Raw genomic sequence first — 14633 nt, 5'->3', positions numbered from 1 at the left:
ATCATATTTTTGAGAAGTTTTTATTTGCTTGCAGTTTTGTAGAATTCAGACAGTTCTGTAGAATTCAAAACCAGGAGGACGTGAAATTAAACTTCACTGTGAGTTACAATAAGTACAAAATGTCAAAGAATTAAAGTTGAGCAGTTTAAAGAATGGTTGATAAATCAGCAACAAATTAGAAGAAGCTTGAGTTTCTAGTTTTTGAGCCCAGACTTAATGAAATGACTGAAATGTGTAACTTTCCACACATTTTTGATTTCAAACAACAATAAAGAAGGTAGAGATGCACAGAGCCTTGTGCTGGTATTCTGGTATTTAAAACAAAAACAACACAAGGTGCACTTTGAAGCTGTTCTTGAGCTTTCAGTCACATCAGGTGATCTTCCTGAACCTATGCAGAAGTATAAACCTGCCTTTATCAACAGATGGGAGTTAACCTAGCTTCTGGAGACAGTAGCCTACAGTGGCCACAGGAGGGCAGTAAACTACAAGATGAATGCAAACAGGCAAAACCAGATCCCCTGCGGGACAGATGAGCACTATTCTGAGATGTAAGGAGAGATATAGCTTCCACTAAGGAATTGTTGTAACTGATGTCTGTTGTTAGCTTTAACCGGTCAAGCACTGCTTGCTCCAAACGCTCCCACCTGGAAGTTTCAAAAAAATTCAGGCTGCCGCAGTTGTTGTGAGCACTGTCACACTTCCCTGATGTTAATCCTACAGCCGCCTCAGTGTGTGTGTGTGTGTGTGTGTGTGTGTGATTTGTACACGAGAACAGAAACAGTCCAGACTGTGAGGAACTGGGCTGTGGGAGATGAAGAAGACTTCGAGCTGTCTTATGAGCAGGACTGATGCTGTCTGTCAGTGGAGGTTATAGATTGGACTCTATAGTGTATTTACTATTAACTGAGGGAGGTCAGAGAAGGAGCAGTGGGCAGCTTGTTTATGACTGACCTTGAGTCATGGGCCTGGAGTGTGTGTGTGAGGCTGAGAGCCATAAGGGTCTCAGTCGACTCAGACTGATTTCCTTTAAAATGACCTGCCACCATCTCAGTAAATCATAACGGTCAATGGTCCTTCTACATTTTACTGTTAAGCCTCTGGTGAATTATTACGCATACAGTATGGGGAAATGCTGACACAATCTTTTTTTGGCAAACAAGTACATATATTTTGATTTACTGTATAATGTAGGTGTGAGTTTATGTGTGCAATTGCTGTGCACGTTGTGTAACAGCAGTATAACTCAGAGAAATTGCCACATTTCATGGCTTACAGCTCTTTGGGAACGGACACACTGATAGATGTTACGAACATACGTGCTGCAAAATGTCATCAGGCTCAGTTTATCCATATTCATGAGGTACCTGCAGTGGATATCATAATCTTTCCTCTGCTGTCACCTTTCATCCTGTTTCAGTAAGTCTCATGTGCGGTGATGTTAGTGAACCACAGCAAAAACACGCCGCAGACTGTTTTTGTTATTGTCAGAGGTAACAATCTGTGGACTCATCATCAAGTCCTCCAGCTCTGCAGTCACACGTGTTCCCCCTGCTGGCTTCAGGTTGAAACCAGGCAGAGCTCAATCTGCTGCGCTTCTGCAGACTTGTGTCCTTTGTCTCCTTTTACCTTCTGTGTAAATGTAAAACTGACAGAAAAATCACACTCCATCGGTTCTCCTGCACTTTCACGCTTCGTCATCTGAGGTTAATATGCAGCCTGGAGTTATAGCTCTTTTTTAAACAATAAAATAATACTTGTCAAAAAGAAACATTAGGCCAAATTTTACTCTGACTTTAAACATTTTTTTTAATCTTACAAAGTGTTCCACACGCTTTCACTTCCTCAATAGGCCTGTTCCATAAATTCACCCATTTAACGGAAATACAGTTTATTACAAATTTAGATTTATAAATGAAATTTTCAAGTTGAATCTTAGCTCAGTCATAAAAGTTTGAATTGGACAATCTTTATTTAACTATTTAAGACCAACGTCTGGGATCTTGAAAATCACACACCACACGACAGTGGTGTTTACGGAAAAAATGATCTGGTGTAAAATCGTTAAAATACTGATGTAAAAGTCAACACCATCATTACATGCGCTCACACAGTCTGTTGTCGAGTATTATCAGCAGATCTGCTCCATAATGCAACAGATTACAAAAAGATTCTTTGAATTTCAGTTTGTGTGCTGAGGGTCAAAAACAGAAGTTTAGAAATAATTGCCTCAGATCACAGAAATATCGTTTCTAAATTCTGATGAACTGTTTCTTCTTGTCTCAGTTGGTAATTGTCAGGTTTGTCCTTTGGGTGGCAGTAAAACTCTTTCACTTTCTTCTACAAGTCATTTTTGCTTTTTCTTTCTGACGCTGCTGCTGTGATGTGAATAATGTAATCAAGCAATGGTCTTTCAACAGGAACTAGATAATGAACAATACTGAAGCTCTGATAACTGCCATTGAGCATGAATATGTAAACACTAAAACTCATTTGCAGAGAAAGTGATTTGCGTGGTTTTGAGGACGTGGCAATGTTTGAAAGGTAAAGAGGCTGACAAAGGATGAAAGCCTTTAAATTTGTGCCATTTTTAGCAGGAACAATTTCCTAAATCCACATTGTTCACCTTTCCAAAAAAAAAGTTGGCTTCAACTGCAAGATGAGGATAGTAAACGCTTAACAATAAGAAATTCTGAGTGAAAGAAAATTCATAAAAAACACTGAATTGACCTGCTGTGATAAAAGATTCAGCCCAATAAACATGGCAGATTTGTATCTACTAACTTCACCCAGATTAAAAAGCAGGTGAACAAAAATAAATCTAAGAAATTGAGCTAAAACTGACTCTTCACGTGGTCTTTCATCGCTGGGAGATGATGGAAATCATGAGAGAAAACAGGGAGGGGGGAGTGTGGCATCATTATTATGTAATTCCCCGTTGTCCTGGTCCACCTGTTGCTCGGGATGGACGGCTGGCAACTTCAGAGCTCGCAGCACAATAACTGCACGATTAAAAGTTAAGAGTTGGCGTGATCGTCACCATTCTCAGCTCAGTTCCTGGAGAACGAGCACAGTTGGTGTGGAGGAGAGTTTCCCACCTCCACAGTGTTGTGCTGAGAACAGGCAACTGCAGATTCCCATGTTGGACAGCATGGCATCTAAAACAGGTCACTGCAGATCTTTCTATTTGTGCTTTTCGTGTTGGCTTTACAATAGAGAGCTCATCCCCCCCCCCCCCCCCCCCCCCCCCTCCCCCCACCTTCAGCACATTACATAATAAAATGTACTGCATCAGCTTCCCATTCAGTGAAACACAGCATGAAAGAAGTTGATTACAGTGTCTTGTATCAAATTTGGCGAATACACTAAAATAAAGCCACTGCTCAGTAAGATATTACAAAGACATTCCAGATCCGACAGAGAATAATGGACAGAAGGTGTTACAGTAAATAAAAGAGACAGTGTGGAAAAAATAAAAACGTAAAACAAATTAATATTTCACATAAATCGCCACTGTTCTTGAAATTCTCTTCCTTCAGTCTGCCCCCTCATTCTCATCTAAGTCAGGCCATCGGAAACACTGAGATCATGTCCACAGTCATTTTGGGGGAAATTCGGGTGATATTAGCAAAGTGAGGGGACTTTACAATCTACAGTTAAGCATCTGTACATGAACATGCTGATATTTTATAGGCTGTTTCCAGTATTTTTATTTTAGCCAAATGAGTAAAGGACACAGTATTTCTCCTGCAGAGCGTAGTATTTTCTTCATATAAGGAATTCAATTTTAAGGAAACAATAAATGTGTAACTGAGTCATTTAATGTAAGGACCTATATTTTGGTGTCATGTCAAAATTTTCAGGGGGGTTAGGGGATTGTTGGGGTGAACTCAGATGACCCCAGTATGCTTTTGCTTGGAGACTAGTCGGCACTTCATTGATATTAGCTTGATGCCAATATATCATCCACCAGCAGCTACTAATAAATATGTAATAGACCAATTAAAATCTGCATATCACAAAATGATTTATGATAAAGTAATGGCAACTCTATTTTGGCATCTCTGCAAAACAGCTCAACTTTAAACTTTAATCCAATTTTAATCACATTTCAAAGATTCCAAAAGAGAAAGTGTACAATGCCTCAGCATGGAAATATTGATCAGCTCCAGACACTGCGGTTCATTCAATTAATGAATCCTACTTTTTTAAAGTGGCAGCCTGTCATTGAATTAGAGGCACCTGTCATCTCCTGAGGCAGCACTTAAAACTTATCTCTGCAGCCTATTTGTAAGTAATGAAATAATGTCAGAGCAACAGAAAGACAAAAACATGTTGCCCCATTTTTGGTGTTTGACCAGCTGGTTTTGATGATTAGGGGCGGTCTTGTTTCGAAAATGTAATAATGAGCTAATCCTCTCGCATGCGTAAAGCGAGCTTGTGCCAAAAGCAAGGCTCAAAACCAAACCGCCATCTGTCCCACAGACACAGTTTGTTCTGACGAGAACACGGAGGCGCGTCGCTCTTTACGCACGGCACGAACGCGAAATTACACCAGAGTCCGAGCAGCTCTCTGTCCGTTTATGATGGTTTGATGTGCGGAACACGTTTGCATTCAATCTCATTCTGTTTGAAGTCCACTTTTCCAGACCTCCAAAGTTGGTAGATCTCTTGCTTCTGTCGCGCGTAAAAGCAGCTCTGTGCTCCGGGAAGCAACAGACTCACTGCGAAATCTGTTTTTGTCTCGGATATTTGAACAAAGCAAGATGGAAAACTTTACCGCATCTCCAGAGATGAACCACACTTTAGGAATCTGGACGGACTACAGCATCCAGTACAAAGTGATAAGTAGTTTATTGCTTTTCGTCATTTGTGTTATGGGGATCGTTGGCAACGTTATGGTCATCCTGGTGGTTCTCACCACCAAACACATGAGGACTCCCACTAACTGCTACCTGGTGAGTTTGGCTGTGGCTGATCTGATGGTGCTCACAGCGGCTGGTTTGCCGACTATCACCGACAGTATTTTTGGATCTTGGGTGTTTGGCCACTATGGCTGCCTCTGCATAACCTACTTCCAGTACCTGGGGATCAACGCCTCCTCTTGCTCCATAACAGCGTTCACGATCGAGAGATACATCGCCATCTGTCACCCCATTAAAGCCCAGTTTCTCTGCACTTTGTCCAGAGCAAAGAAGATCATTTTGTTCGTTTGGGCTTTTACCTCTCTTTACTGTGTGATGTGGTTTTACCTGTCAGACATCCAGAAGCTGGTGTACGACAACGTCACCATCATCACCTGCGGCTACAGAGTCCCCAGGAAGTTTTATCTGCCCATTTACTTTTTCGATTTCGGCATCTTTTTCGTGTTGCCGCTGCTGCTCTCTGCGGTTCTCTACGGACTCATTGCCCGGATCCTCTTCCTCAACCCGCTGCCTTCCGACCCCAAAGACAAGAAAAAGAACGGGCACAACAACCACACCACCAATAAGAGCACCAGCTGCAAGAACTCCCGTCACTCCAGCTCCACCGCGACCTCCCGCAGACAGGTGGGTGATGTGTGAGCCTGGAGAGGATGGCAGCCAGTCTGCTACCATTTACTCTGAATAAAGACGCTGCAAATAAAGAAGAAGTCACGTTGTGTCATAAAACTTATTTTCAAGCAAAGAAATGCAGACACTGCAGTCGATGTTCTATTCACGAGCATTTTCATTTTATGCCACTTTATACTTTACTCCACAACATATCAGAGGGAAATATAATAATTCTTTTCACCACTACCTCTGTTAACAGCGTTCATCAGCCTCTCAAAACTGCCTCTAAACTGAATAAATACTTGGAAAAAAATTGCCATAACTTGCCATCATCTAAACATAAGCCTGTTACAGTCAAAGCTGCACTGAATGGCTTGAGATTAACATTTGTTGTATTACAGAAAAGTTCCTCTTTATAGTCATCTTCCAGGAATAAACAAATTCTGGTTTTAATTTCTGAAAGAATATGTTAAATAGGCCAAAGTGCAAAAAATGAATGAGTGAATTCAGGCTGCAATAAACAATCAATCTGGCTATTATTTCCTCAGTTAATCGTTTTCTTCTATGAGAATGTTTTGTTTGACCAACATGCAAAAAATCCAAAGATATTCAATTTACTATCACTGAACGCTATAAACGAAACAGTAAATGTTCACATTTAGGAAGCTGCAACCAGCAGCTGCCTGTGTATTTTTGCTTGTAAAAATGACAGACGATTTATCAAATTGGTTGCTGATTCATTTTCTGTCAAATAATTGTTTCACCACTAAAACAAATAAATTAAATTTTAAAAAAAAACGGCATCTAGCCATCCAGTTAGTTTTGGTTTTTTGAACAAAACACGGGCAAATTCAAACATAAACTATCTGTTTGGCTGGATACCACCAGAAATCAGCTATAAAATTATGTTTTTTTCAATTTTGGTGAACTATCCCTTTAACAGTTGGGATTACAAAGGCCTTCCTCAGCCTCAACTAAAAACAATAAATATCTTCCCTGGATGTTTATGAGCAAAGAAATCCATAAATTTACTACGTGTTCATAACTCGACAGTATTGATTTGGCCTCTGCAGGATCTCCTGAGAGCTTCATTGCAGTTGTAAATTTCTCCTTGTTGCCCATCACAGGTGACCAAGATGCTGGCTGTGGTGGTGATCCTGTTCGCTATGCTCTGGATGCCGTACCGCACTCTGGTGGTGGTCAACTCCTTCCTGGACCGGGCCTACCTGGACAACTGGTTCCTGCTTTTCTGCCGGATCTGCATCTACCTCAACAGCGCCATCAACCCAGTCATCTACAACGCCATGTCTCAGAAGTTTCGCGCCGCCTTCCGCAAGATCTGCCGCTGCAGGAGGAAGGGCTCAGACAAACCTGCCACCTACAGCGTGGCCCTCACCTACAGCGCCGTCAAGGATACGTCGATGGTGGAGAGCACTGACCACTTCACAACAGAGCTGGAGGAGCTCACTGTCACAGACGAACTGCTGTCTGATCAGAAAATGATGTTTCCAGACCCCTGCGTGTACGGGAAGGTGAACTTCAGTGACGCCTGAGCTTCGTTTGAGGCCTGTCATAGTTTGAGGCCAGAGAGACGATTCTGAGGATCAATCGAGGATTAAAAACTTGAAAAATGTTGCTTAATGGAGGCTGTTAAGTGGGAATATTGTTTCCTGAGTGCCTGCTGACCTTTTCGAAGGCAGGCTGCTGTAGCCAGAGATGTAAACACAGATTACAGCCACTGATGCGTAATCACAGTCTTTGAGGCACAAAGCCAAACATGCTCTTCATCGAGAATGATCCCGGACATTGTAAAGCCACAGACATCGACAGATAAGTGCTCTCTTATCGCACAGCTGTTATCTTATCTCGCACTTTCCCTCGTAATATACTGTACATGAGTCAACAAAACATGATTGAGAACAAAAACAAAATTCTCCCTTCAAATATACGGTGCCATGTCACAATCCAGACCAGCACAGACTCATTTCTGATTTCTAAAGCCGCACAAGGCAGTGTCACATGGCAGCATGGCACACTGGCAGCTCCAAATAGCAGCAAGGGGTAAATGTCTGACATAATGTGAACTTCAACACCAAGAAATCTTGTGATGTGACGTCAGGAAACTGCCCTCGACACATGCATGTGTACTACACAGCCGGTCAGCAATGCTTTAATACCAGAGGATACCAAAGACACGACAGACCACCCTCAAAAAAAATCTGGCTGGGAAGTGTGGAACTCAGTCTTTATGTTGTAATTCACCATTTTCAGTGAGTGAATTGACCAGACTGTACATACTCATGCCATTTTTCTCCGTTTCAAGCACATCTGCCTGATTTAGGCTGAGAAAAAAAGGTGCATTTTCACAGCAGAATAAATCTTCAACCTGTGCAGCTTTAGTTAACTGCTTTACCATCCGGCCCCTCCCCAAGTGTTCTGAGGGCAGGGGGTCCATTAAAGGGTGAATCAGACCTGAACCTTCACTGACAAAACAGGTCCTATTTTTATTGCAGAGGACATGTGTACAGCCTTGAGCACATTATGAAAACCAAGACAGACTGTGCTGAGAGTGTTCTGGAGGCCGGGCTTAAGTTTATAATTCTGTCTCTTGGTGGTAAGTTGAGCATTTCCACTGTGAATGACAAGTGTTCACTGACAGACAGGGAAGGAGAGCATTTACAGCACTTTGTTACTTAAATTAAAATGTGCCATAAACAATTAAGTTGAATATTTGCTGCTATAACTGCCACAGTCTCATCCTCTTTCTGTGGCGTACTTTATTATGGGGTTATAAGTTGTCACCATTCACTTAATGTCTAGATAAAAAGTCATTTTATAATGCTTCATAGATTAGTAATAAGAAATTTGTGAGAACAACATTTGGGTTCTTGTAGTGATTCTGATGTAGCTATTTAAAGGGATATTCTCATAGAGTTTTATGAAATCACCATATTTTTATGGTCAGCATTTAGTAGTTTTCATTGGTAGTAATTTTATCTCATTTACTGTATATTAGTCTGGAAAAACAAAACAAAACTGACCTTTATCGGTCAGATTGAAAATAGGGAAGTAATTTTCCTAAAGCAGTACAAGGATCTATTAAAAACAAAGACACTGAAGGTGTGGATGAGAACGCCACAGCTAGGTTCTTGACAGAAAATGATCCTTTTCACGTTTTGAATTGGGCTGCAGAGAATCTGGACCTGTCTATGTTTTAACAGCTTATTAAGATTTACTTCTTCAGATTTATAGCAAACCTTTAAAAAAAACTTAATACCTGGCCCGTCTTGCTGAAAGTTTAAAAGTGTGTTGGACATGTGACCACATTAGTGATGTCAGTGCGTACTGACACGCCCAGGAGTACATGTCTACATCACTAAGAGAAAGAAAGTTAGGACCCTTTGGTGATGGCTTTCTACATTTTCTAATAAACCATCAAATCTTATTAATGTTGATAAACTGTTACTCTAATATACAGCACTGGTTACAACTTATAAACCCTTTAGAAAATTAGACGGTGATATCTCCTAATATCTGAAGACATTATTCTACAGTCCTCTCTGTTTGAGCAGCAGCAGGAGCTGTGAACCTCACTGTTTTACAATGTGAAACTGTATATAGTGTTACAGAGATATAGTGTAACACGCGGAACATGTTGGCATAATTTAGCTGCAGCACTATAAATTCCATCTAAGCATCAGTGTTTGTGATTTCAAGCTGAGGCAAAGTGAATTTAGTGTTCAGGGTCCGTGTTTTGCTTCATGTGAACTGTGGATTTAAGAAACCATCGCTTTGCTCGTCTCGCTCTTTAGTCGTGAAAGCCGTCCGCGAGCCGGTGAACATGGCTGTGATGTTTAGATATGCTGATGTTGTGTGGCGTTTTCTGCCAGATCAGTGACTGCTTATGAATTTCTGAGCACAAACTACCACACAGGGGAATAGAATTGGGCAGCGTCAGCCGACACAGCAGAGGAAGACAAAGCTCTCGCTCGGAAGCGAAGTTCCATTCGCTACTATATGTGGATAATATAAAATAACAGCTTTAGTTTTAGTTTAACGATTGTACCAATACTGTACATGCTCTGGGTATCAGTAGATTCATGCACTTGTGTATGTTCCCTGTGTGTTTAAAGTGAGTGTTATTTATGGTAACTCTTCTGTTTGTCAAATGGAAAAAATAGGTTATCTATATATTTTTAAGCCATTCTAACTTTCATTATTGTCCATTAAACCTTATAGATATTATTTTGTGACGTACTATTTGGAAGCTTCTGCTTTAGTCTTGCTTTTTAGATTAATGTGATCCTGTGAGCGTGTTGATGGTTATCTAGAAATTGTTCATTTGTACATTTTATCTTTACGTTCCAAATAAAGTTGTCTCTGGAATTGGATTTTTTTCTATTTTGATTTCTGTTTTCTTGACTTTTTTTTTTCCTACCAGAGAAAAACACCTTTGTTTTTGGTTTGAAATCTTGGCTCTTCCCGTCTTCACTTTAATTTGACCTGACCACTCACGCTGAGTTGGACTGGGCTTTAGTCAAATAAGGGAGAAGATTAAAAAGGACAAATTCAAAGTTCCTGAAATCAAATTTCTGTCTTGGACATTGGGTGGATCAAACACAAGCCTTGTCAGTCAAGAAGGGTCATCCTGCTCCTAATACCAAACTAGAACTTTGAACCAACTGAAAACAAGGTCTTTTATCTCTAAAGATAAGGAGAAGAGAGAAAAGCGACAGGGAAAAAAATCCTCATCTTTGCTGCACTTTTAGCATCTTTGTTTTCAGCTACCTGCTTAGCACCAAACGTCAGATACACAGTTAGAGACCAGCTGGTGAACACAGTGGAGCATTTAGTGGGTAAAAAGCCAGATACTCCCCTCAGGAGTTTGTGGGGATGAAAGAGAGCAGAGTGAATATTGGGCTTAAATTCTCCAGGTGTTCAGAAGCACGACGAGTAAATAAACTACTGTTTTCTAAAACATTAGCCATAACAATAAAGTGATAGTAAGTCATGTGTATTGTGCTGACAGATTGTTGCATTGTTGTTATTTTATTATGTGTCTGCATCCCAAGGTTAATACTGGTGATTGTGAATACAGTATATGATTTATATATTTATATGATCTTTTTAGAAATCACATTCATGTAGTGTTTTGTGGATAAACACAGGCAGCTGCTTTGTCAGCTGACTTTGAAAGCGTGGACATTTTCAGATGTCCAGTATGTAAATGTGTCAGAGCACAGCTCCCAGCCCATCCATCACGGTACATAACAAACAACAATAACACTCATTTGCATTCAAACAGACACCACGCCTACACAGGATTTACCTCAAGAGAATATACGAGAACATAAATACTGCATTTCTCGCCACTAAATGTAAATTCTGTTATCATATCTATCAAGCGTCACCTAATATAAATTGCCTGAGAGCGGTTTCAGTTAAGTGCTAATTTACAGCCATTGCCAGGACTAAAACTGCGTGACAGGAATTTCAAACGGCTCCATACAATTTCTCTGGAGTGTAAATAATGTTTTGACGTTAAACCCCCACCCCGGCCACTCTTACGCTGATGTTGGTTTGCTGCCGGCTCCAGACTCAGAGGTGAGAATGGTCATAACACACCTCAGAAAGAAGAGACAGTCCACAGAGAGACATTAACCTTTAGCCAGTACCCTGGAGTAGACCTGTCTTACAACCATGAAGGTACAATGGAGGTTTCTGTTAGCTTGCCCTGAGCGTATCTCCACTCCCTAATAGTATGTCATGACAATCCATTCAGGTTCCTGAAATATTTCAGTCTGGAGTCACGTCATCGGCATGGCAAAAAAACGAACAGCAGCGTTTTTTCAAGAAAAAGTTCTGTTACCATGGTTACTGGTCATGCTGGCTACACAGATGCTTTCAACAAGTCTCATATGAAGTTCAAGGCTACAGTGTAGATAACAGAAGCAGCAGGTGGAAAATGTAATGAAGGTGAACTGACCCTTTAAGGAAACAGCACAACAATGTAAACTTCAGCTGCCCTGAGATCCAGAAAGATGGGTGTTTGGACTGACCCACAGGAAAAATGTTTTCTGTTTGTCCCGTTACTCAGCTCAAACTAAAAGCCCTCACGGCTCAGCTGTTGCTTGTCTGCAAGCATCTATCAGTGCCTGTGTGTTCTCCAAGCCAAATGCAATCATTTGACATGTTTTGTGGGACTGTGGCACTAGTCTGCATCCTGCAGGGGTTGGAAGAAAAGACATATGACAATGTATCTGACACACAAAATGTTGACAAGAAAAAAAAAAACGTTGGTAGTCGATTAATCATCAATCACCAGAGCAGCTACAAGCTTTAAATGGGACTTTTGTGTCTGTAAACGTAACCTTTATAACATTAATAAGTCATAACTCAGACTGTGTTATATATGAGAACTGGAAAGATTTCATCAACACAAAAATCCAGAAAAAAGGACATTACTCTGCTACCGATGCTGTCTGATTGACAGGTGATTTCTGGGAATTGCAGAGAAGAAACATCACAGCAATTATCCATTAGCAGCAAGTAACGAAATCAAAAAACAAAAAAAACCCCAGCAGATTACCACTTAAAATTATGTTCTTGTATGACAGGATATAATTAGGTGAATGTCTGCAGGATGCAGGCCTTGAATTGGATGAATCACATTAGTGCCTCTCTGCAGGTTAAATAACGGTGCATCCACGCTATAATATTAACTGGTCTGAATTTAGCTTAATCAAGCGTCAAAACAGACAAGGTGCAACGGAGGAACTGATGAAGTGAGAGAAAAGTTGAGAGAGAGTGAAATACAGTACGAGAGGGCGCGGTACAATGAGGGAGGACGAGCAGAGACAGGAACATTAGTCAGGTGGATGCAGAGATAAGAAACTTTCTGGCTCATTAGCTCTGAAATGAATGTGTTTCAGCACAATAAAAAGAGGCTGTTCAGTGATAATGGGACTGTAATGTTCGTTGTGACACCCCGGACAGAGACAGCAACAAAGACAAGGGGCGATGTAATTACAGCTCTCCTGCGACAAGGGAGCAGCCACAGCTTTTATGAATAATTACACATGGAGGAAACGCATTGTATTAAGAAGCTGTTCAAAGAGAAGTCATTTTTTTCTCAAAGACTTTGATGAAAAACTATACTTTTCATATCTTGCAGGTAAATTAATGAAACCAAATGCTGTAAAGACCTCAGTCTGAATTTATGTGGCCATATATTTCAAGCATTGGCCTTGTTATACTTTTTTTATTGTCAACAAATCAAATGGAAAAAAAACCAAAATCAATAATGAACTGATCTTATGACTAAGTACTGTAGGAACCATACAATTTGTTGTTGAACTAAATTACAAAGAACATGGCCAGGCGCCTGACTGGTCCCAAATTCATCCTGCAGCATGAAAACGACCCCAAACCATACAGCCAGAGTCAGAAAGAACCATCCTCAGAGACAAGAAGAACAAGGAGTCCTGCAACAGACGGTCTGGCCTTAATTTGGCAAAAATGTACCTTCAACAGACGTGACAGTGTCACCAATCTCATCTAACCCTCTGCAAGAAAGTGATTAAGTGTATTTCCCAAAATGTAAAACTATGCCCTTAATGAAACTTCACAGTGCCCTATTTACACATTACGTTTTCTGTAAACTATCTATAATTTGAAAACATTGAAAGAGTGACAACAGGAATTTGTCGCAAACATTTTTTTTTCCAGAGTAATCTGCTGTGTTTCAAGATGTTACCTCTTTCTACGATGTTGTAACACCCGCTGTCTGTGTACAGACGGCCGTGCAGGTATGACATCCATAACACTGAATTACTTCCCTTCCATTTACTGATCCCATCGGGGAGGAGCGCTATTCATTACTGAAGAATGTGCAATCAAGCTCGACAACGATTTGCCTATGTGATTCTCCTACTGGAGAATTATGTGGGTTTGTTTACTTTAATCGTTTAATCATTTAAAAGGTGCCAATTACACATGCAGAGAAGAGCAGTCTCAATCATGAGGAGCTGAGCTTTAATCACAAACCAATTGTTTTTTCAAGGCCACTCAGTTCTCCTCCCTGTTAGGATGACACAGTAACACTGTAGTGGTGCCGCACTTGATTAGGATATGCTGATACTTAAACTGAGGCATGATTCAGGATGAATTAAAGCAAAAACCGATGTAATCTGAGAATAACACTGAGATAAAAGAATGATTCCTTATGAACATATTGGAATAGTTATTATCTCATGCATTCACTCCACCTTGAGTGTGTGCACTGATATCCCAGCTTTGATCTTATTCAGGACACTTATTATGTTTAAATGAAACACAGAGAAACCTGGTTACTCGTCCGTCTGTACACATGATTTCAAACTGTCCAGGTTTCTGTTTTGACGGAGTTACAAACTGACCATGTTTTTAGTTTGCACTGCTATTACTACTATCAGGCTTTCATGTCAGCATGTAGATGGTTATCAAACTGCTTATCATCAAATTTATTGTTTACTGTTAAACTACTCAATATTAGGGATATATCAGGGATGCACCAATTCACCAGCTGAGGAAGAAATCTGATACCAGAACCAGCATAAAATTTACCATCTGTGTACTGAGGTCCACAGATGGTTCTTTCAGAACAAAAAATTAAGAGTATAAATGAAACGTTGGGATTTTTCTGGGGGGTACGTGCCCAACTACCTCTTGGCCAGGTGCTGCTTTCACTCTGTGCTCAAACTTGGTTGCTATGGTAACTGCCAATGGGGACTGGACCACCTGGATACTATCAGCTGTGCAAGAGAAAAAATAAATAAAATAAAACAATGAAACACTGCTTACAGTAAGAGACCTGTGTGTGACCTGTGGAGAAACATGGTCATTATCAGCGCTAATACACAGAGACTCCGAGACCTGGTAATAAAGGAAAAACACCAAGAGGGAAAAATTCCCTCACAACCAGGAGAACACACACACACAAAACTTGAACATGACTGGGATTCTGACCACTGCATCACACCAAGAGTGCTGTTTTACTCTGCTTTAGCCTATTTTATCCAATTTTATCTTCTATTTTATAACAATCTAAAATCATATTTA

At 40.5% G+C, this 14633-nt stretch overlaps 1 protein-coding gene across 1 annotated transcript; it reads left to right on the top strand.

The window, feature by feature from the left end:
* The first annotated feature begins 4766 nt into the window (after positions 1 to 4766).
* On the top strand, positions 4767 to 9902 carry trhrb (thyrotropin-releasing hormone receptor b). The gene is made up of 2 exons (XM_041052565.1): positions 4767 to 5549; positions 6662 to 9902. Exons 1-2 carry the CDS (start codon positions 4767 to 4769, stop codon positions 7085 to 7087), a joined length of 1209 nt encoding a protein of 402 aa, XP_040908499.1. The 3' UTR covers positions 7088 to 9902.
* Positions 9903 to 14633: the final 4731 nt, after the last annotated feature.

Source organism: Toxotes jaculatrix, chromosome 13 (assembly GCF_017976425.1).
Source record: "Toxotes jaculatrix isolate fToxJac2 chromosome 13, fToxJac2.pri, whole genome shotgun sequence".
Classification (NCBI taxonomy): domain Eukaryota; kingdom Metazoa; phylum Chordata; class Actinopteri; family Toxotidae; genus Toxotes; species Toxotes jaculatrix.
The sequence above is the reverse complement of the archived record's forward strand: the minus strand, read 5'-3'. Positions and strand labels throughout refer to the sequence as shown.

Excerpts from the sequence above, each read along its gene's own strand:
- trhrb (XM_041052565.1), top strand. The coding sequence starts at position 4,767 with ATGGAAAACTTTACCGCATCTCCAGAGATGAACCACACTTTAGGAATC. Across the intron at positions 5,550-6,661 it reads CCGCGACCTCCCGCAGACAG|GTGACCAAGATGCTGGCTGT; the intron begins GTGGGTGATGTG and ends TGCCCATCACAG.